Source organism: Electrona antarctica, assembly GCF_951216825.1.
Source record: "Electrona antarctica genome assembly, chromosome: 5".
NCBI classification, from domain to species: Eukaryota; Metazoa; Chordata; class Actinopteri; order Myctophiformes; family Myctophidae; genus Electrona; species Electrona antarctica.
Window position 1 is genome coordinate 43,131,544 of NC_136810.1, and position 23,473 is coordinate 43,155,016.

At 44.5% G+C, this 23,473-nt stretch overlaps 1 protein-coding gene across 1 annotated transcript in view; it reads right to left on the minus strand.

The window, feature by feature from the left end:
• Positions 1-23,473, minus strand: part of LOC306924091 (filamin-C-like) — a 47,128-nt gene that overhangs the window by 17,604 nt on the left and 6,051 nt on the right. The window contains exons 3-26 of the mRNA XM_079502430.1: positions 20,136-20,233; positions 18,208-18,358; positions 17,683-17,801; positions 16,667-16,744; positions 16,370-16,532; positions 15,564-15,764; positions 14,983-15,090; positions 13,238-13,375; positions 12,923-13,049; positions 12,349-12,485; positions 11,315-11,508; positions 10,658-10,771; positions 10,087-10,230; positions 9,794-9,917; positions 9,360-9,520; positions 8,719-8,809; positions 8,300-8,472; positions 8,038-8,155; positions 7,467-7,729; positions 6,610-6,888; positions 6,006-6,131; positions 5,466-5,658; positions 5,078-5,251; positions 453-615 (exon numbers count right to left, since the gene is read on the minus strand). Of these exons, the coding sequence (XP_079358556.1) occupies positions 453-615; positions 5,078-5,251; positions 5,466-5,658; positions 6,006-6,131; positions 6,610-6,888; positions 7,467-7,729; positions 8,038-8,155; positions 8,300-8,472; positions 8,719-8,809; positions 9,360-9,520; positions 9,794-9,917; positions 10,087-10,230; positions 10,658-10,771; positions 11,315-11,508; positions 12,349-12,485; positions 12,923-13,049; positions 13,238-13,375; positions 14,983-15,090; positions 15,564-15,764; positions 16,370-16,532; positions 16,667-16,744; positions 17,683-17,801; positions 18,208-18,358; positions 20,136-20,233 (3,637 nt within the window). The remainder of the gene's footprint in view (positions 1-452; positions 616-5,077; positions 5,252-5,465; positions 5,659-6,005; positions 6,132-6,609; positions 6,889-7,466; positions 7,730-8,037; positions 8,156-8,299; positions 8,473-8,718; positions 8,810-9,359; positions 9,521-9,793; positions 9,918-10,086; positions 10,231-10,657; positions 10,772-11,314; positions 11,509-12,348; positions 12,486-12,922; positions 13,050-13,237; positions 13,376-14,982; positions 15,091-15,563; positions 15,765-16,369; positions 16,533-16,666; positions 16,745-17,682; positions 17,802-18,207; positions 18,359-20,135; positions 20,234-23,473) is intronic.

Here is a 23,473-nt window from a genome sequence, read left to right on the forward strand (position 1 = left end):
CAACCGTCATCAACTAAAACTAACCTAAAACTAACCCTAACTCCAACCCTGTTAACCAGCCACGTAACTCCCTTAACCTCATATCAGTCTTAACCGGCCATGTAAGTCAGTTTCACAATGTTTTCTCTTCAGTGGCAGTAATTTCACATCCGCATGTCCTAGTCGCCTACTCGCGTTACGCAGTATGTGGTAAATGAACATACTGGTGGTGAAATGTTGATAACATTGGAAGTGGGTGCTAGTGAGGTGGCACACGAGGAAGGAGCTGGTGGAACCAACAGGGTGTATTTGTGGTTCCACTTAGCCAGGCATAATATATTCTTATTGCATTCATAAGACATGAGACTCATGTGCAAAGCATTGTCTTTGCGTTTTCTTTTTCAATAGACACTGCTGGGATTGGGAATATCATTTTAATGAGCGTCCTCATTGTGTGTGTCATCCATTGTTACCTGGTCTCCACGGTGAAGCAGTTGGCCTGGTTGGTGGTTCCTCCCTCCAGGCCCGGACCGTAGGCCCGCACCCGCGTTGGGTCACAGCCCTCCACCACCGACACCTTGAACGGGCTCTTAGGCACGGGCGCCTCATCGAACAGCACCTCGATCAGATGGATACCTGCACACACACACACACACACACACACAAATGTTTTGGTGTTAGTCTAGTTTTAGTCAACGAAATAGCACAAGATTTTAGTCGACTCAATCTACAGTTGATTTAGTCGACTAAAATGTATTTTGGCAGATCAGATCAGTCTTAATGGCTGATTTTTAACCCTTAGAAGATGAAAGACGCCAATTGGCGTCTTCATCAGAATTCCGTAAATGATCAATGACGCCAATTGGCGTCTTCACAGTTTTTGATGAATCTAAACATATTAATATGCTCCGAAGCGCTGTTTAAATTCCTGAGCTTATATTCCAACTACATTACCCAGAAAACCCGTGTCACGTGACACACGTGTACGTGTTGCCATTGGAAGCTGGTCCCACCCCCTGTAAACAGTGGGGGCAGAGGGAGTCTTCATAGTTTTCATTGTTTTGCCTGTTTGCCGTCTCGCCCGAGCGATTTTCTAGCAGAAAAAGTTGAAAGCAGTACTATTTATTTGAGCGAGTTTTGTGGTAGTAGTATTGATCCATACGCGTCCCAGTCGCCTTCTCCAGGCGGAGTAGCCCTGGTCCAGTGCTTACAGCGAGACTCGCTGCTCCCTCCCTCCTTTTTTCATTGTCTCCCCATCGTCGTCCGATGAGCTATACCGGGAAACCATTGAAGAAGACGATCAACCCGGAATGTTTTGAGGTAATCTTATTGTAGAAAATGCCCTTCTATAGTGATCAGAAATCATAAGATGATCGCTACAAATAGATGCTTGGATAATTACTACTACTAGTCAGATCATGACGCCAGAATGACTCACCACGATGGCCCCCAGCCATTAGCCAGCACCGAAGGTGCTGGCTAATGGTGTTGGTCGGTGCATTGGTGCTGGCTAAGGGCTGGAGGGGGGGGGTTGGTGTCGATCGGTTGGTTTTTGCAGTACAAATGTATCGTAGCAGGCATGCACGCATGGCAGTACAAGTATTTTATATTGTAGCGTGCCTTATAGGCGATCTGATCTTTAGAGTAATGTTCGCTCCTTTTATTTACTGTCTACAAAGACGGAGAACAAACATGCATCGTTTACTGAAGCAACGCGTGGTTATGATGACGTTGCTACAAGGATCGGAGGGGGGACGGGGAGTGAAGCTAACAGTAGCGTATTATATAAGATCTGTATGACGTTTCATTGACGTCTGAGCTTGCATGATAATTGCATTCATTGTATATTGTATACAATCATGATTGTACATTGTTTAGTGTGTCTCCGTGTGATGATGATGATGACGATGATGTCAGATAGCCTACGTCCCCCCCCCCCCCCCCCCCCCCCCCCAACTGGCTATTGGCCGGGCTGACTACAGCTAAATGTTTATTTTTATATATTTAGAACTGGCATCGGAGGAGGAGGATGATGATGATGATGATGATGATGAAGACGAAGAGTCAAGACTGCGATGGAGTTCTCCGACACTGAACCGGATGCATTCATTCATTTCAGTTGTTGTTTTTTTTTAAATTTAGCCTACACACACACACACCGTCAAGAACAACTGGAATGCAGTGGTTTGGGGACACTGGGGAGTTTGGGGACAACTGTTTTGTATGTAGGCCTATTTATTTTCTGTAATATTTATTATAATTGTATTATGTTAGTAGTCATAAAAAATAAAAGACAAGCTTTTACAATGAGTTAGACCTGTCATGGCTATTTTGTTCACTAGTCTGAGGTTTATGGTTTGACTAAGCGAGTTTCAACTGTGATTTACTCTGTAACGGTAGATGGTAAGAACCCAATTTTTTTGTTATAATACAGTATACATTCAAGTCTATATTTTGATACATATCATGGGCACAAAGTCATATCAAAACAATGTCCTTGGATGAGTTTTTTATCAAAACTGTTTCTTCACAACAGGTTTTTGAGATACATGCATGAATAGACACGGTACTGGTAAGACTATGTAAACATGGTATATATCAAAATGTGCGTTAGAATGTCTAATTTTACCCCAAAAAAGAATTGAGTTTATATGATGTTCCATTTCAGAGCTAGGGGGACTTTTAGCTGGATAGGTCAGATTGATCATGACTGACCATGCTATTTATAGATGGCAAAATATCTACAGTGGTACATGTGAGAAACTTTTTATTTTATTTTAATTGAACTAGACAACTCACCCTTTAAAATGAGATATTGCATGGCTATGTACGCCCAGCAGAAAAAAAGTTATTTAGAAAATAAAACTTCAACCGGTCATAACTTTTTTTGTTGTCCTAGAAACACTACCCAGTGTAAATGCAGGCTCTTTTAAATGGCTTCCAACACCACAACTAAACATTTTATCAACTCAGTTCATTTTTTTCCTGGAAGCAGACAAGCCAAGCTTTCTCTGAAGGTCTTTCGTTGTCACACATTCACAACAGAGAATTTTCAATAAATCATTCAAAAACGCCATTCTGCCATAGAGAAGTCTAAAAACTATATAGAAATCCATGAAACTCTCAAAGAGTTAAAAACCTGAAAATAGCTGATCTACAAGCGCACAACGCATCGCGCTGTGATTTTCAGCATGCAACCAAACATAAAATGACTCGTCTTTTAGTTCTACATGATCTCTTTTCCACCACTCTCTGCCCGAACATTTTAGTCCAGTTTTTACTTGTTAACGAAATTGTCCAGTCTTAGTTTAAGTCATCATAGCATGGTTTTTATTTCGTTTTCATCAGTGAAAAACGTTACGTCGACAAACATTTTTCGTCATGGTTTCAGGCGACGAAATCAACACTACTCAAAAAGCGAGCACATTTTGTATTATAGCTGTGCTCGGTTTGAATAATGCTGTGCTGTGGCCATGACTCCCTTTTTGGGGGGGAAGGAAGGAACATCTGCTTATAATTCATAAAATATGTCTATCTGTCTGTCTCCTGCTCAGAGGCTCAGGCTGGCGTATAACGAGTACAAGATGCTACATTATGTTTTCGACGCGATTATCTGTCCTGCGGCCATTTTCTGACAGCTAGTTCTTATAACGATATAGGGAGACAGGCAGCTGGTTCCCACTGCCAGCCATGCCAACGTTAAGATTAGAACGTGTCGGGCTGGTAGAGTATATAGAGCTGCACCCTGTGATCTTTTCACTTAGAGGTGTCTATTAATAAACGTTCACGTCTCCCCGCCATGTCGCAGCCCCCTCCCTGTCATTTTGCTGTTTTGCTGGCAGCCCCGCATGGCAGCATGCATACCTGCCTGGCTAAGAGCCTCTGTTCCACAACACACTCTATTTATAAAATACAGCCTCTATGTGTTCCTCTCTCTCTCTCTCCCTCTCCCTCTCCCTCTCCCTCCCTCTCTCCCTCTCCCTCTCCCTCTCCCTCTCCCTCTCTCTCTCTCTCTCTCTCTCTCTCTCTCTCTCCACATGCTCTTTGCCCTTCACATCATTGTTCAAATGTATCATTTTGTATTTATACCCTCGCTTCCCTGTCTCTTTATAGTGCCTGACACAACAACAGATATAAACTTGTCCGTCTGCGATGTGTCAGTCGATCTAAAAAGCCGTCTTTGTCTAATAAGGTTCATGAATATGTCTCTGCTGTCGGGAAGAAACCACTTAACTCCAAAATGTTCATCTTTTCAGCAAAAGAAAAATAAACATTATTCAGTAAATGAAGAAAACTGTATAAAACAAAGCAATACTGCCTCATCAAAGTTAGTGTTGTAACTGTACGTATATATTGTCAATTACTTCCATGAGAGGGGGAGAGGTGGTGGAGTTAGCTGTTTTAGCAGACAGTTTGAGGGTCCAATGGAGTTACAAGGTTTTTGTCCCAAGCGCTTTTTAATACTTTTCATTGGTTCAATATTTTCGAAACAACACACAGACGTAAAGGCTGTTCAATAGCACTGATATATGGTTTCCTCCTGACAGCAACAATATCCTATTTTTGAGGGCGCTAGCCCCTCCTATATTCAGCTATTAGTGTAGATTTTCGTCTTACACAAACATTAAATTCCCATTGACAACGAATGGGGAATTTAAATATCACATCACTAAATATACAGTCACACTCGCTGGATTCTGCTATACAATTTCTGATGCACAAATATTTTTTTTGATTATGAATTTAGATCACTGGTGCAGCGCCCGTGAAGCCATTGCTTGTGGTTTGCATTCTTTCCTGAGAAAACCAATCGATTTCACACTCAACACTACTCTCTCTCTCTCTCTCTTTCTCTCTCTCTCTTGGGACCTCAGCAATACACCCACGCATGAAATTGATCAGATGAACGTTGCCCAGGATATGCAAATAGAAAATAATGGTAATGGTGATGGTAATGTGAGTACTTTGCCCACCATTTATTTAAATCTGTGCTACCTTTTTGGATTTTTTCTTTTTTGGTCTAGCACTCCACTGAAAACCATTGCTGATGCTCAACCTCTTTTTCTCATTCAATGAAAAGAAGAAGGTGTGTTCCTACCATCTTCGAAGGCGGTGTACTCCACTCGGTAGGTGCCGTCTCCCTTGTCGGTGACATAGGTGTCCGTGTTGGTGCCTGACGGGTTAATGATGCGCACCGTGACGTGACTGCCGCCGCTCACGTTGACCGCACGGGCATCCACGATGAAATGGGTCGTGACCTCTCGGAGGACCCCTGCAAATTGGACCACGTAAACAATTGGAAAGCGTAATATATAATTGACTCATGAGATGATTATAAAGAATACAACTAATGTCCAGATCACGTTTTTTTGCTCCCAGTCCCCCCCCCAAACCACCTGGGGGTCCCGACCCACAGGTTGAGAACCCCTGTCTAGGCACAGTTAATATTATTGATGTCATCAGTTGTTGTGCCACCCTCAACTTACCTCTGGGCTCCACTCCTGGGCCGTAGACCTGTACTCCTCTGGTGTCCACGGCCGGCTCCACCTGCACCACCTTGGGGCACTGGGGGATGACGTGGCCGCCGTACTTGATGGTGATGGTGTGCGTTCCGTGGAACGGCGGGATGTAGGTGACCGAGAAGGTGCCCTCCGCCGTCTTCTGGATGTGCACCTCCGCCTTGCAATTTACAATTTACAATTTAGGCATTTAGCAGACGCTCTTAATCCAGAGCGATTTACAGTAAGCATGAACAACACATGGTAATACATCAAATACATAGAAACAGTCATCAAGAACATCCATCTAACAGTGGAATATCTATATAATGAAACTATGCGCATACACTATAGAGTGCTATGTCTACATATAATGCTATCTAAATGTCATAAATTGAGCCTTTGCGTACGTCTGTAAGGTCATCGAGGCTGGGTTAAGTGCTACGGCAAGTGCTACAGGCTAAGATGGAGTCTGAAGAGGTTGGGTTTTCAGACTACGCCGGTGGAGGAAGATTTGGGAGTGCTCACCTTGGCGCCGGTCTCGGACACGATCTCGATGGTCAGCTCGGCCTCGCCCGCGCTGGCGCAGTCCACGGTGAAGGTGGCCGGCTCGCCCGCCTTGGCCCTCTCCAGGCCGGGCCCGCTGGCCGTCACCTTCAAGGAAATTAGAATTAAATAAAACAAACAAAAAAACTAATACTAAAATGTACATTTCTATGAAAAGGAAAAGAAAAACGATAACTACTATTTTGTGTTTACAAAACTAACTAAAACGAACTAAAATTATAGATAAAATGCCTATAGTTTTCGTTTTCATCAATTTATTTATAAGCTTAATCTGTAACTGAATATTCTTTTTAAAAATGCTATCTTTTCTTGAGTTTTTATTACACAATACTTACTCTGGCCCTTTTTCAATCCTGCACCTGACTTATTCGTCAGGTGCAGGATTGAAAAGGGCCGAAAAATAAATAAAACTAACACTGAAACTAATCGTTGTCACAGAAATAAAAACCAAATTAAAACTAGCAAACCACGCTCCAAAAACTAACTAAAACTAACTGAATTAGAAAAAAAATCAAGTCAAAACTATAATGAAATATCCCCAAACTATTATAATAACCTTGCTCACCTTGGCGGGGTCGACGCCCGGGCGCACTGTGGCCTTGAAGGGCGAGCCGGGGATGTGCTGCTCGGCGAACAGGATGTTGATGGCGTACTCGCCGGCCTCCGTGGGCAGGTAAGCCACGGTGCACGTGCCATCGCCGTTGTCCAGGCACTCCATCTTGGCCTCGCACGGCCCCTCCACCGTCAGGCCCAGGCCGCCCGCGCCCGCTCCCTTCGTATCGATGGAGAACGGAGCCAGTTTGCCCACGATGCCACCCTTCAGGCCTGGTCCGTACGCTCGCACCTGTAAATAAATAACAAATAACAAACGAATAACAAACGACAATACGTTCTTTAACAGGAAAACTCATAGTACTCAAAGCTCTGTGGCTGGTAAAAAAATACAAATAAAATCAATCAAATAAAGTATATTGAAGAGGCCATCAAGACCCAAAAATTATACAGTGAGCTACCTTGAAGAGAGAATAATGTAATAATGTGGTGGTTCTTTTCTATAATTTTCACGGAATGGTGTTTGTAACCATTATTACCTGCCCTGTTTTCTGTAACAGGTCAGGTCGCCCCAATTCCATCTCGCCCCAGATTAAGCTTATACATTTATAGCTTGACAGTGTGTGATGGGTTCGAGTCCCGATCCCTGATGACCTTTGCTGCGTGTCACCAATTCACCCCCTATCTCTCTCCCTGTTTCCTGTCAACCTACTGCGATCTATCAAATAAAGGCAAAATATCTCCCAAAAAGATCTTAACACTTTCCGGATCACAACATTCCTGACTTTTTTCCTGTTGCCTTTCCCTGCTTTAATCCCGCAGTCTAATTGTTAAAATAATAAAACTTGCAACCTTGAAGAGAGAGCGTACCTTTGAGGGGTCGGCGGGCATCACTCCCTCCACGCTGAAGGGGCTTCCCATGACGGGGTTTCCATCATAGCTGACGTCCACCTTGTACTGGCCCTCTTCGGGGGGGATATACTTCACACTGTGGACACATCTGTCTTTGTCCGATTCCAGCTTGCACGGGATGGGACGACCAGAGGGCGAGGTCATCTTCACTGCCACGTTGCCCTGCCCACCGGCGCCCAGCGAGTTGATGGTGAACTCCTGATCCTTTCCAACCTCCACTTCTGCACGACACAAAGTCAGATACTATGACAGTGACTCTTTTTGATACAGAGACAGTCATAGCGGCAAGTTTAGGAGAGGAGAAAAACTGACTTTTATAAAAGAATATATATCCAAAATGAGTTAATAGCACAGGGAGACTATTCGCATACATAAATGTCTGAGCTGAAATCGACTGAAATAATTGCTTAAACATGTAGCCTGGTGTAATGTTAGAGTCCACATAGGACGGTGAACCTTTCAAGCCTGTTTTCTCAACTCGTGTGTGTGTGTGTGTGTGTGTGTGTGCGCGTGTGTGTGTGTGACTTACTGGTGTCCAATCCGTCCACTTGAACCTTGCCCAGGTCCAGTGGAGGGGCCACAGTAATGTGGAAGGGACTCTTAGGAATGGGATCTCCTCCATATGTCACTGAGATGGTCATATTACCCTGCAAGGAAAGAAAAATATATTTATAAAAACATACAATACAATGTTATTGAAACTTTCTTTTGTACACATGTGTGTTGTTGTACAATCCCCACTTGATTCCAGATTCAGAGAGAGAGAGAGAGAGAGAGAGAGAGACATTTACCTGTAGCAGAGCGGTGTATTTGACCGTGTACGAGTAGTCGTGATTGTCGATGATCTCAAAGTCACGCACAGCCTCTCCCCCTGGGCTGGGCGCTGTGAAATGCACTTCTGGCTTGGCCTTGCCTGCTCCCTTGGTGTAGATGGTGAAATGTGTCGGGGCGCCCACCTCCACTCCTGGAACACACACAAGCTTCATGTCAGGGCTATACCCGTCCGTCCCAAATGAATACAAAAATGTTATGACGTACTGTAGGTGCCAAGTACTATGCTAGTCTTACCATTTCCTTGGCAATTTAAAAGAATAAACATTTTGACTATCGTCTACGAATCGCGAGCAAACAATAGTTCTCTAAACTGCTTTTCTAGTTTAAATTCTGATTCTGGTTCTGAATGTAGCTGTGATTCGGACATGGTTCTCACCTGTCTTGTTGAGCCCAGGGCCTTCAGCCCTCACCTTGCCCGCATCGTGTGAGGGATCCACTTTGACCTTGAACGGACTGACGGGAATTTCCTGAACATAACATATTCACAGGAGTCATTCACCAGATTGACGAGAAGGTATTAAGAAGGTCATATGCAGTGGTGTAAAGTCATCTTGGATCCAAATATTGTACTCCACTACATTTATTTGATATATACAGTTACTTTGTAGATTTCGATTATTATTACAAAACATACAGTAACAACTTCAGCCTATAAACATTTCGGCCAGTTGAAAGTAGCCGATCTACAAGCTCGCAATGTGTCACGTTGCGACGCATTGCAAGCTTGTAGATCGGCTATTTTCAAATGATTTTTAGACATTTGAAATTTTTTAATGAGACATTCGGCACAATGAGTACTTTTACTTTTGGTACTTTAAGTACATTTTTATGCCAATACTTTTGTACTTTTTACTCAAGTACATTTTGAATTCCGGACTTTAACTTGTAACAGAGTAGTTCTATATTGCAGTATTGATACTTTTACTTAGGCCTAAGTAAAAACTTTGAATATGACTTTTTCCACTACTGGTCCATCCATCCCTCCATCGTTCTACAATAGAAAATGGCTACGTTTACCTGGTCAGCAAACAGCACCATGATGGTGTATCGTCCAGCGCCGGGAGGCGTGTATTTGACGGTGAACGTGTCATTTTCGTTCTTGATGATGTCAAATTCGATGTCCGCCTCGGCGGGGCCAACCACTCCCGGGGCACACTTGATTCCAATGCTGATGTCCCCTAAACGACACGCAGAAATATACTCCCAGCATTAATGCAACATGTTGCATCTATCCTAACAATTTACTCATTGGGAGATCTAAAGGTCAGAGGTCTTTTGATGAATGGGTGTGAGCTTCAGTTCCTGAGGGATTCTCACGGCCCTCGACCATATTGCCGAAATTTGTGAAGAACGATACCACAGAACTGCCAAAACTGCTAAAATGGCAGTCAAACATTTCAGTAGTTTTTCCATCACTGAACAAATGCACATAGAGCGTCTCCTCCTATTACCTTGTCCTGCTTCACCGCAGTCCACCGTGAAGTAGGTCGGCTCGCTGGCCTTCAGGCCGCTCTTCTCCACTCCCGGCCCGTACACCTTGACCTTGTCTGGGTGGCAGCCTTCCCCAACCAGCACCTAAATAATGAAATACACACAGTATACTGTATGTCTGGGTGGCAGCCTTCCTCAAGGTGTGTGTGTGTGTGTGTGTGTGTGTGTGTGTGTGTGTGTGTGTGCGTGCGTGCGTGCGTGCGTGCGTGCGTGCGTGCGTGCGTGCGTGCGTACGTGCGTGCGTGTGTCTTACCCTGAACGGGCTGCTGGGGACATTGACCTCTCCCCAGGTGATGATGATGGTGTGTTTGATGGACTTGGTGGGCGTGTACACACACAGGAAGGTTCCTTCTCCCTTTTCAGTGACGGTGATGTCAATGGTGCAACCCTCTGCGTCCTGAGTGAATACCAACGCATGTCAGGTGGTCCAGCCCCCATGCCAGTGTTCATTTTGTTGACTAAGACTAATTATTTTAAGATAAGATTAAGGCTAAAAGACTAAATTACCATGGGGCTCTATTTTCGTCCATGCTAAACCCCTTATCCCTAAACTACTTTGCCTTTTTTTTACTATTTTGAAAATAATTTTTGAATAGTTCAACTAGCCGATCTACATCGACACGTTGCAAGCTTGTAGATTGGCTATTTTAACTATTTAACTATTTTAGGAATAAGAGGTTTAGCATGGATGAAAATAGATTCATATTTTGATATTTAGTCGACTAAGACTAGACTAAGACTAAAAGACTAAATAAAAATCAGCTGAAAAAAATGAATATGGTTTGTGGGAAAGTAGAGAAGCTCCATGATGGAATGACTCATACCTGGGCGTATATCTTGAAGTGACCCTTTCCAGCCATACTGGCGTCGATGGTGAACTCAGTTTGCTTGTTGACGATGACACCGCTAGGCGCCAGGCCTGGACCAAAGGCTTTCACCTGCAAAAAAATGACAGTATATTATTCAATGTACTTTCTTTTTCCCCCTATATGTACTATCTATGGCTATGGCCTTTGCAATGCGACATGATCCTTCTATGATGAATGGAGCCTATACAATGTCAGATCAACATATTCTGTTCATGACAAGGTCAGCAGCATTGTGGTGAACTGCAGTTTCCTTTTAATATATTAACACATTAAGACCTGAGCACGCATCTGTGTGACCTTTTAACCAGTTTAACCATTATTTTAAACGTTAGCTGTTGAAAAGTAGCTGATCTATAAGCTCATAGCGCGACACAGAGTGTCGCGCTACGAGTTTGTAGATGTGCTATTTTTTTTAAATCGTGAAAATGCGTGCAAAATTATTTCACGGTGAACGTTTTTAACTCAAATCTATGCTTCTGGGGGGTCTCTGGAACAACAAATTTTGAGATGGGGGGTGTCTACGGCCAAATATTTATCATTCTGGTGATGAAATAGTGTGAGCACCACTGATAAAGAAACATTTTCAGAAAACTGAAATCTAAAATGGGTTACCTTCTCTGGGAAAACGTCATTGGCTGCCAGGAGGATGTGGGCCATGAACGGGCTGTCCTTAATGTCCTCATCGTCGCAGACCACGTGCACGGCATAGTCTCCGGGCTCGGTGGGCCAGTAGCGCACGTCACACGAGCCGTCGCCCTTATCGTCACACTCGATCTTCGCCTGGGACGGACCCTCGATGGAGAAGCCTGCATGTGGGAACATTCGAGGCATTGATAGTGCGTTTAGATTCAAGAGTTGTTTTCATCCTGCCTTCGCATTCGACCTGGTGTCCCTGCTGGAATAGCAAGGACATCAGATGGAGACAGGGTTCCCAGGATGAAGGCACTTGTGGTACTCAATAAACATCACACTCGTTTATACATCATCATACATCACATTCCGTGCTCAGCCAATCAAATCATCTCAAATTTGGTACAAATCATCTCAAATTTGGTACAAATCATCTCAAATTTGGTACAAATCATCTCAAATTTGGTACACACAGACGCACAAAGCAGCATCTGCTCAGCCAATCAAATCTTCTCAAATGTGGTACACACAGACGCACACAGCTGGACATAGGATGGGCTGGCGCCCCTCAAAAATCACACCTGTGTGAATTGAGCGGTACGGGCTGCTCAACAACACCGCTGGCTGGCTGCAGTTATAGTATAGTTATAGTGCTCAGGGTGAACGGCCCTTTTAGGCTGCTCCACAGTGCCACATTAGGTCACCCAGCGCGGTATAGAGCGTATGCGCATGACATCATCATCAACCCCGAAAGTTATGCAGGAAGGTCTACTGAGTGACAAAAAATACTTTCTGGCCTTGACAGCCCATACATCCAAACAGAAAAGTCCTTTCTGACTGCATTAAACATCGTTAAACAATGTTAAACTCACTTTGCCTCTCACTTTTCCACTCGATTTGCCACTCGATTTGCCATTCACTTTATGCATGCGCATACCCTCTATTGCAGCTGTGCTCGTACTCAGACATACAGACAGACAGACAGACATACACACTCAAAAACACGTCAAACTCACCCAGAGTTCCCACTTCTGTGCCGATGGCCTCCACCACAAAGTCAGCTGATTTCCCCACCATGCCGGTCACCAGACCTGGACCCCAGGCCCTCACCTTCTGGAAGCCTGCCTCCAAACCCACCTCCACCTCGAAGGGGCTGCAAGCACACAAACAAACATAACATAACACAATAAACACAAGTAATAAATGCACTTGTGCCTGCATGGCTTTGAAATAGTAGGAGCTTTTGAGATGTTATTGTGTGTTCAGATTTTTTTTTTGTTCATGATAATCATAAAAGGAATTCATTTGTATTGCGCTTTTCCAAAAAAAGGTTACAAAGTGCTTTACAGAACAAGGTAAAAGAGCAGCATGATAAATAAAATGGATAGATAATCAAATAAAACAATGTTATATTGTCTCTGTTGTCTTTTCTGCAATCATCTTCCAATCTAAATATTTCTATTGCAGTGTGTCATCTACAGCCTTATATTTGGTGTGGTGAAATCTTGGGCATTAATAAACATGTATTTAGCTCAAGGCGGTATTAATTCAATCTTAGTTGTTGGTGGGGGACTGGGAGTTGAATCCTACCTGCGAGGGATAGGCTGTCCTCCCCAGGAGATGGTGACAGTGTATTTACCAGGCGTAAGGGGGTAATATTCACATGCGTAGACCCCGTCCCCTGCATCGGTCACTTTCACCTTCTCCTCGGCTCCACCTGGGGATGTTAACGGTTGACAAAATAACTTTGATGCATCTTGTCAAGAGTCAAAGATCTATTAAGGGTCCATTTGGTTACACCAACTCTCCATAATTTAGCTGGGGACCACCTGGAACCCCCTCAAGGACCACCGGTGGTCCCCGGACCACTGGTTGAGAAGAAGACGGGACAGCAGAAAGACTCACTTGGCCCTTTCACAGAGACTTGGAGCTCTCCACTGCCGGCTCCCTTGGTGTCCACTTTGAAGTCGGCCACCTCTTTCACTCTCACCCCTTTGGGCTGCAGACCTCTGCCCGTGGCTCGGCACGCGTTGTTGTTGGTGGCTGTAAAAGTAATGAATATTAATTAATTAAATGGAGAAACGTTGTATTAGAGAGATAACAGGCCAACAGTAGCCATTGGTTGATGATGGCGGCATTAGCAGCGTCGATGTGATGTTTCGTTCAAACGGGAGTCTACATTGACCCAAGAGACTGAAAATCACAATCAAGCATCATCATCTGCAAACGAGAGACTGTAGAGTGAGTCGACTGGCATTAAAGGGATTGTGACATTTAAAAAAAGGTTTTTGTAGTTCTTATTTTTTTAGGTTTTCTGAGCTCAATTGCACCCAAAAACGTTTAACATTCAGTAGATTTTCTGTGCTCTGGGGTTTTCTGGCTCAAACAAGTGTTCTGATTTGCCTGTGGACTGTGAGATAAGAGTCCACAAATCCCATTTATTATGGCACAGGAATCTGCTAGCAGATGTCACTGTTTTCACTGTTGTTTTGCCTGTTTTCATGGGAGGCATTACTTTGGTTAGACATAGCATTGGTTAGACATAGCATTGGTCCGACTGGATTAAGGTTGGTGAGGGGTGCATTAAGGGTTGGGAGAGAGTTAAGGTTAGGTTTAGGCATGCTGCCCCGTGGGAGGTTAGGGTTAGGGTGAGGGTTTGAGATATCGGAGCAATGGTATGTCTAACCGCTTCACAGACACCGAGAAAATCCACTGAATGTTCAAAGTTCATGTTTTTGGAGTGTAATTGAGGTCATAAAACCTAGAAGAAAAATTAAAAATAAATGAAAAATAATGTCATGAAACCTTTAAAGCTGTATGCGGTGTAGCCCATGAAACTGCTCAAAACAAAAAAAGAAATGCAGATATAGCAGGCATTGCAGTACATGGAATGCATTCATACTCGGAAATCAACGCCAAAGAATAAAAGAGCACAACAGCACAATCATATCAGACTGGTCACAAATGCAAACTCTGACAAACTCCAACTGTTCCCAACTCTGGTCCTTGCACTGCTGGTTTATAGTGAGTGAATGAAATCTGTACCAAGTAGACTGCTAGACCTACAGCACATGTAAACAGAGCTGCTATACACATCTTAAATCTGAGGGTTTTTTGTATACTATTTGTCCCAAAGTGACTGTAAAAAACATTGACAAATTAATAAATGAATGATGCAATGTGACATAGCTCCAACTGTATATATACTTTCCCCATTTCCAACAGTTTTTTATTATATTTTGACACTTGCTTTGGCAATGTAAACAAATGTTTTCTCATGCCAATAAAGCTCCTTTGAATTGAATCGAATACATTTAACACACTTAAAATCTGCAACTATCCAGCAGTAATACAACTAGCAAGCACCAGTGTTGGGAATCTGCACACTACACATCACCTCACCCCACCTTTCTCTGAAGTCATCACCTGAAACTAACATCAAGCTATACATGATGCACGGGAGCAGACGACCATAAGCACAGCATAGCACCACAGAACTGAGACGATGCATGGGAGCGACCTCATTTGGAGGAAGCATACTAGATGCAGGGCATAGCATAGAGAGAGTGGTTGAGGCTGGGGCCCGGCGGCGGCTAGCATGTCCGCATGAGCAAAAAGGCACGGGCTCCATCCCAGCAGACCATACTAACTTGGTCGGCCACGTTTGGGAGCAGCGCCCTTGACTCCGGGAGGGGTGCGCACTGTCTGAGGGACTATCTGCACAGGGGGGGCTCCGGGCGGAGGAGCGACAGGTGGAGCTAGAAATGGACAAATGGGTGGTGAGTGGGGGAGTGGGGTTAAATGCTAGCTCACGTGTGTTGTCCCCAGTACCGACTGACAGTCATCTAAAGCATAGAACTGGTGGCCGGGGGCCACATGCCCGAGGACCCCCACCTTCATTTAATCAGGTTAATATCGGAATACTGATATATTATACATTTATACAATTCCAAACATGCAATCATAACCCACTTTAATTACTTCAGTCTACATTAGTAGCTTAATGACTAGTATTAAAATGTTATTGTTTTTTTTATGTACAATGTATTTGTATTTAAGTTAATAAGGTTAACATAAATATAACTAACTTTTCAGGATTCCAATTAAAAATAGCAAATTGAGGATTGCAATAAAAAAGAGGTTCCGGGCCTCTGGAGTGAGTGTGGAAATATAGTGGCCCCTCTCCATCATCAAAGTTGTCCACCCCTGGACACTCTAAAGGGGGGCTCACCTTCGGCGATGTTTACGCTGTGCGGGCTCCGGGGGATCTCCTGCCCGGCAAACAGCACATGGACGGTGTGGGGGCCCTCCATCGTGGGACGGTACGTGCATCGGAAAACGCTGTCCCCCTTGTCCTCCAGGATGAGCTCCACCGTGTCCTTCTTGCCCTGAGGGTCCACGATCACAACGCTCACGTCACCGTTACCGGCACCTGAGCAAAGAAATGACCGGATCAGCTATCACACAAACACAGAATTAAACGCCAGCGTTAATTCATTCATTCACCCGTACCAGCCAGTATTTTTCCCATGCGGATTGGATATACGTCTATCGCCTGGAGGCCACAAAGGATTACCGCGACCATGGGCTATTGGCTATGGGCCATCGAATAAATCTTGTTTTGACCAGAAATGCGTTTGAAAGGAACAGAAACAGTGCGCGTGGACGCACGCGCCGATCAGGTTGGACGCTTTTTTTATGCTTACACCATCACCTAGCAACCCAATGCTAAAGCATTACTACTCGATCGATCATAAACACTATAAAATATAATTTGCCGTAGATCTGATTGATTGATTGATTGATTGATTGATCGAACACTTTATTGAAATAAATTCAAAAGGATACAGTCACAAGAAAGCCGGCAGGCTTTTTTCCATTGTGTTACGCCAATGGCGGGGCGCCAGACTATTTGTGATGACGTAGATCTACGTCAAAAGCGGGGAATGGGATATACCACCATGTCACCACGGTTATATGATTCTTTAACATCTCTGAGTCCCTGTGTGTGTTGATTGTACTGTATTGCCTACTCACCGGCTGTATAGATGTCAAAGTAAGTGGGCTTGTTGGCCAGATTTCCTGTGGCATCCAGGCCTGGTCCTCTGGCGTGGACCTTGCTTGGATCCCCTACGTCCTTCGACACGTTCACCGTGTAGGGGCTCTTGTCAATGTCCTGGCCAGCGAACAACACTTTCACCTATATGGGGAGGAGGACGCATCATGCAAAAGAGCTTTGACATTGCGTTCAAATCCAAGAGCTGCTTGTCATTATTGGGAGGCGATTTTTCCTTGTGTAGCTGTAGAAATGAATTGGTGGCAGCGGTTTCTTACCCTGTGAACCCCCTCCACCTTGGGCACATAGGTAACGGTGTATGTTCCACTTTTATCTTTGTTGGGCTTCACTTTAGCCTGTATGGAGAACAAGGAAAGTCAGATCAAAAGTAATTTACATACCGCTGAACTTAGGCCCCATTTAGACTGCAGTCACATCCAGTCAAATCTGATTCAAATCTGATTTATTTCTCAAATCTGATCTTTTGGCCGCGACCGTTCACACTGCATTTGCAAGTGACCAGATCGGATCTGTCACATTTATACTGGCAGCCACATCTAGCCCGAATATAGCCTTGAATCAGATCTGTGCCACATCCAGATTGGAATTCCATTTGTTTAAATAAGTCTAAACACAAACAAGTCACATACAAGTCACATGGAATCTGATTTAGATCAGATGCATTCAGACTGAGACGGATCTCCTGAAATCAGATTTGAAACCACCTCTGAATGTGGCTCAAGTCACATTGGAAAAAATCTGGTTCCATGTGACTTGTATGTGACCTGTTTAGACTTATTTAAACAAATCAGATTCCAATCTGGATGTGGCTCTGGATGCATATCTGATTCAGGCTAGATTTGGCTGCCAGTGTAAATGGGGCCTTAGAGCTTAGTCAGTTAAAGCAAAAATAAAATCTCAAGACTGAAAATGTAATGATGATGTTTTAGGCCGAGCCAGCGGAAGAAATTTGATTTGAGGCATTAAGGTTGCTTTTATGACATTTCTGAGACTATTCATGTTTCTGGAAGATGCTTCTAAACTTGTATTCTATTGCTCTTTCAAATACTCTTTCATCTTAAAATAACTGATGACCGAAAATAGCCAATCTACAAGTTCACGACACGTCGCAGCATTTCCGATGTGCAGTAATGCTTTCACAGAAGACACACTGGTGGCTTCTATGGAATCCAAATGACTGAAATCAGTCGTGGCGACTGAGAACTGCGTCATTTAGCATATCGCTGGACGAGTGCTTTTTCATCCGTATCGGCCGGGCAGAACAGCCTAGTACCTCCTCTTTGTATCCCTCTGGGTCCTCCACATACACCAGCACCTCGCCACTCCCTGCCTCCACAGTCTCCACGGTGAACACAGCTGGTTTCAGCACCTTGTTACCCTCAGGTTCAATACCTATGGTAGGAAATACAAAGCCATAAGAGTGGTGGTGCTAGTGCTACACAAACTATTATGTGCAAAGGCAGTTCTCCTTTAGGGAATGGGGAGATGGGAATGGGGAGAGACGAGAGAGAGAGAGAGAGAGAGAGAGAGAGAGAGAGAGAGAGAGAGAGAAGAGAGAGAGAGAGAGAGAGAGAGAGAGAGAGAGAGAAAAGAAAGGGGTCGAGACTTTCAGTGGAATTTACACTGAAAGCAGGAACATTGCAGCTATAAAGGGACTAAAGGAGAGAGGAGCTGGCCAAAAGGTTATCCTGTGTATCCCACTTAAACCTTAAACCTTGTATTATTATCGACAAACTGTACTTGTGCAACGATTGAGTACAATAACCTGTGTGTTTACCGCAATGTTTTGAGCACTTACCGGGTCCATATGCCTTGACCTTGTTGGGGAAGAGCTGTTTGTTTTTGAGGGGAGCGCCAGGCTTCAGCTTGGCCTTAGGGAACTGGGACAGATACGTCATGACTGAATGGTCGTCTACATCTGGATCCACTATTTCTTCGGGGGCAATCACCTGGAATATGAGTAAAAAATATGTATAATTAAAGGGATCATCACATAAAAAAATACGTTTTTGTATTTTCTAATTTTCTGAGCTCAATTGCATCCAAGAAACCTGAACTTTTAACATTCAGTCGATTTTCTGTGGGGTTTTCTGGCTCAAACAAGTGCTCTGATCCGACAGCGATATCACCGATATGGAGCGTCGGTCATTGCGTTGCGATGTAGCCTGAACCAATCAAATAACCAATACATAGTAGCATGTAGATCTCAACCAATAAGTGTTTGGGAGTGCCGCGAAACCTCGCTCAAATAGAGACTCCGCGAGCGAATATAGGAGGGGTGGACGACGTCGCTGCACGCTCGCGGTACATCAGGCCAGTCTCATTGAAAAACATGTATTCTACTTAGATTTCATCGTTTGCTCGCTCGCATCGCTGGCAGGTGTAAGGGTTTTATCGGTGCATTATTGTTATAGTTACTGTACTGTGCTCTGTACTGTATTGTAGTGTACCGTGCGGGGGTCCCCGGAACATCCAGACCCCCAGGAACGCGCCCAGGGTGCCGGGCCAGTTCCGGCGAGCCGCCCGCGTCCGAAACAGTTCATTCCCTTTTAAATGATTCTCCTCACAGGCTGTATAGCACGGCTAAGTTTAGCAAGAGGAGGTGAGGGATGGAGGCTCCGGTGGGAGTCAGTCAGGACAATGAGGCAAGCATCTCTAGCGTGAAATGTGGTCCTCTCTAAACATGTAAGCTTGGTTGACTCTGTGTACAAATTTCTCCTGTCAAGCATTGCAGAATGGCATTTAGCATGGATTAAACCGTCTTATTTCCCACTCGCTCATCTCTCTCTCTCTCTCTCTCTCTCTCTCTCGCGTGCACTCTCTCTCTCGCTCTCTCTGCCTGTTCTGGGCTAGTTTCCCTCTCTGTCACACAGCAGGGTATAAAGCCACGCTGCTCTCTGTCTATATTTAACGACACAACGGCGTGGGTTAAGGGGCCGCTGCCCTCGGTAAGCCAGCCAGCAGGGATTTAGTCTGAGCCATGCAGACCTCTCTCCACATCCCCTTTCACCGACCCCTTGGAATCCAGCCCGCCCCCCGAGTCAACACAGCAATGACACACACCTCTCAGCTATGTCACCAATGTAATGCCTCACAGAGGATAGCTATATGAACCCCCCGTGTTAGGGTAAACACCCTCGCAATGGTAACATGCGGTGGGTTTGTTCTGTTTGTTATTCAGGTGAGCACAAGCATATTATTACACATGTGTAGTGCCTCTGAAGGTGTTATGAAATAATGACATCTTACACCTACAGTACACATCCTAGTGATGTGGAAAATACTACATGCAAATGATGGGGACCTTTGGGACAGCAAAGTAAATATGGATATGAATAAATGTCATTTGATTTCTTTAAGTCTCCTGTATACAGTATGCATAAAAAGACACTGATACAGGAAGAAGAACACTTTAGCTCCGGTGAAAGGTTGTACATATAAACGCTGACCGGCACCTATAGAACAAGGTGAGCGTTTACATTACTCTTAAAAGAGACTGACGGCCAGCAAGGCAGTGCAGTGCTGGGATGACCACTGTTATGAACAGTGTTTCACTGTGTTTAGGTATACATCTTCATCTGATGAAGAGCCGAGAGGCTTGAAACGTGATGTCCACTATATGGTGTAAGGAACTTAAACACTTAAACACTTAAACACTTAATCAATCAATTTGGAGCATTACCCAGTGTGCAGACCTTACGTTTGTTCTATAGGTATCCATCTTACCTGTGGCACACCAAGCCAGTCGTCCGCCTGCTGCATGGCCTCTCTGGCATTCGCCACAGGCTGGTTAGGATCCCATTCCGCCCAGTCAGGACACAACCCTATCAGCAAGAAAGAAAGAAAGACAGCAAATTCAGCCAATGACAAACAGGCCGGGCTCACAAAACAATTCCACGCAGGCTGATGAAACCTATTGCTGTAGCTATTAATAAGACACCCCTGAGCCTGTCACCACTATCTCCGTAACACCTTGAGCTACAACATTGCATGACCTGCCGTCTGTCTACCCACAATGCTCTCTGTTCCAGGGTGGATGACTATAACAATCTTTCTTCTCCGACTCTCCCTCTCACGCAATAACAGCAATGACAACTGTCTGCATGCATGGGCCAAAAACCCACGGCTAAACCCCTTCACGCTGCTAATACCTAAATTGGATTAGCGTTAGCAATGGAGAGAGTTCACTCACTCAAAAGGCCCCATAGCACAACACTGGACACCATTATCCAATTAATACTGACATGATACTAGTGGCTACTGTAGTAGAGCGCAAACAGTGGATTTGAGACGGCGCTTACATATTTCTGCAGAAAGAGAATTGGACTATAATGTACTGTATGTCATGTTACTTTATCAATAGACAGCAGAGGACTTTTGTGATACTTAAAGCCGTCCAAAAGGGATGGGTTATGGTGGACTTTTGAAATGATTTATTCCCACCACAAGGGATTATCGCTTTTCAATTAGTTGTGATGTCAAGTTTAGAGGAAAGCCCTAGTCTATTTTACTCTTCATGTAATATTAACCCATTTAGGTGTCACTTTGGCTTTTAACCACTTAAACCAGTAGTTTAAACTTTAGCTGTTGGAAAAATAGTGAAAATGTGGGAAAATCGTTGAATATATATTTCACAGTGAACGCTTTTAACTCAAATATTAGCCTCTGGGGGGTCCCTGAAACAATATATTTTCAGATGGGAGTCCACGGCCAAATACAGATAATTCTGGGGGTCCTTGACATGAAATAGTTTGAGAACTACTGACATAGCAACAGGTTTTTCAGAAAACTGTCTAATTAGATTTAGACAGATTTAGACATTTGTAGAATCTGGTCTCAGGTCTCAATGGATTAATGGGTTATCTTATCAGGAGACAGTAAATGGCTATAGCTGGATATGTATATGTTATAATAGATATATTGTGCAAGCGGTGAACTACTAGACAGCAGTAGAATTACTGTGTCAACACGGCTTGGCTGGAGGTAGAATATGGCTCCACAGTCATACTCCTCATTCTACAGACAATTTGCAGCTTTATAAGCTTTATTTCCCCCTAATGGTGTCTACTAGACCACATGAAGAAATCACAACCTTGTATGGTGCAGCACACACACTGAGCACAGTGTTTGAACGATGTTTCAGCTCAGATCATTGGCTCGTATAAACACAGTGCTCATTAGTCTGTATCTGCACCTTTGTCTCTGAGAGGCAAAGCCAAGAGACGTCTCTCGCTAAAAAAACAAAACGAAAAAAGGAATTGCGTCATCAGTGTGTGTGTGTGTGTGTGTGTGTGTGTGTGTGTGTGTGTGTGTGTGTGTGTGTGTGTGTGTGTGTGTGTGTGTCACAGGCACGTTGACGTGCATCCCTATACGCTCTGTGTGACAGATCGCTCTACTTCGTGAGACAGTGCCAAACAAGCATCCCTCCCATCCCTCCCTGGACACGAAGAGGAGGAATGGTGCCCAAATTTGGGGGTGTTGTTGTGTGGTGCTGACTGAGGCTATAAACGTTAAAGCCACATGGCTTGGGCCTCCGGGGCCGGGCCGGAGAGACAGAGAGGGAGTGAGCACTTCAGTCATTGTCGGACAGCTGACAGAGAGAGACATCCCCGCCTGGGGCAGCCTCATGCCGCCCCCCCTAAGTAATACATAGTGTATACGCATACTGACACTACCTGCTCTCCAGAGATGGATTAGTCTGGCTGACATCCAAACCTGGGCCGGTTTATATGCGTTATGTACATGTGCGTGCGGCGTGCGTGCGTGCGTGCGTGCGGCGTGCGTGCGTGCGTGCGTGCGGCGTGCGTGCGTGCGTGCGTGCGTGCGTGCGTGCGTGCGTGCGTGCGTGCGTGCGTGCGTACGGCATATCTCTCATCTTGTAGACAGCTAGAGAAGGAGAGAAATTCTCCGGAGAGATCCGGTATCAGATTCGTCGGCTGGCACATGCCTGACCCTGGACTCCATGGCGACCAATTGTAAACGACGGTATACAGTAATTCCTCTTAACGAGCCGCAGAACCTGATCCTTGAGTCAGCATTTATAACCTCTCGTCCTTAGAGAGACCTAAGCTCGCTCCTCCCTTTTGGTTACCAACTCTCCATCATTTAGCTGGGGACAACCTGGGACCCCTCCTCAAGGACCGGTGGTCCTCGGACCACTGGTTGAGAACCACTGCTCTGTGAGGTGCGTAAGCCTGTCACAATTAAGGTGGCCTTACACTAGCCGATTTGTTTCAATCTGAAATCTGATAGCACCACACACTACAGGATAATCGGAGCGGGGCAGAGCAAATATCAAACATTCTTGATGTTGATTGGGCCGATCCCGATCGCGCTTTGAGCGGCCCCGAGCAGATCGATTGAGTCGGGCACCCCCCGAGCGTCAAAAAATGCCCGATTATCGGCTAGTGTAAGGCCACCTTTAGGGTATTACATACTGTAACTGCCTTTTTTCCCCTGATCACAATTATTTTTGGCATAATGGTTAGAATTGTTCCCTTCCTTTCATCTGTATAAAAACACCTGGATGACATTAACAGAAATGCCATAAAACACCTGGATGACATTAACAGAAATGCCATATTTCCATAAATAATTCCACGTCGTTGTTCATGCTCTTCTAAGCCTCAACCTGGTGTCCCTATTTTGGGGCAAAGATCTCTCATGAATTGTGAACATAGCAGATCTACAAGCTCACAAAAACGTTGCATCGTGTATTAAAGGAAATAAAACGCAATTTGATTTAAAACAACACGATCAAATCGTTAATTATTTCGCAATGACAATTAATCGTCAACTTTAATGTCATGATGGTGATGGCCCCAGGCATGGACGGATTAAAGTGAAAATCGCAAAGGCACCCCCCTTTTTAAGGGGTCGGCACGGGTTTATCAACTGCCCCTAACAGCCTAACGGTAATTGAAGTGAAGGTGTTGGATGCAGCTCAAAGTGAACTTTACTCAGGTATCTGGTTTGTCGCTGTCAGACCTTCCTATAGCCTGCGTGATTTACTAAGGCTAAAGTGGTCCTTTTCACAACGTTGTGGCTATTATCTCTGGAAAGGA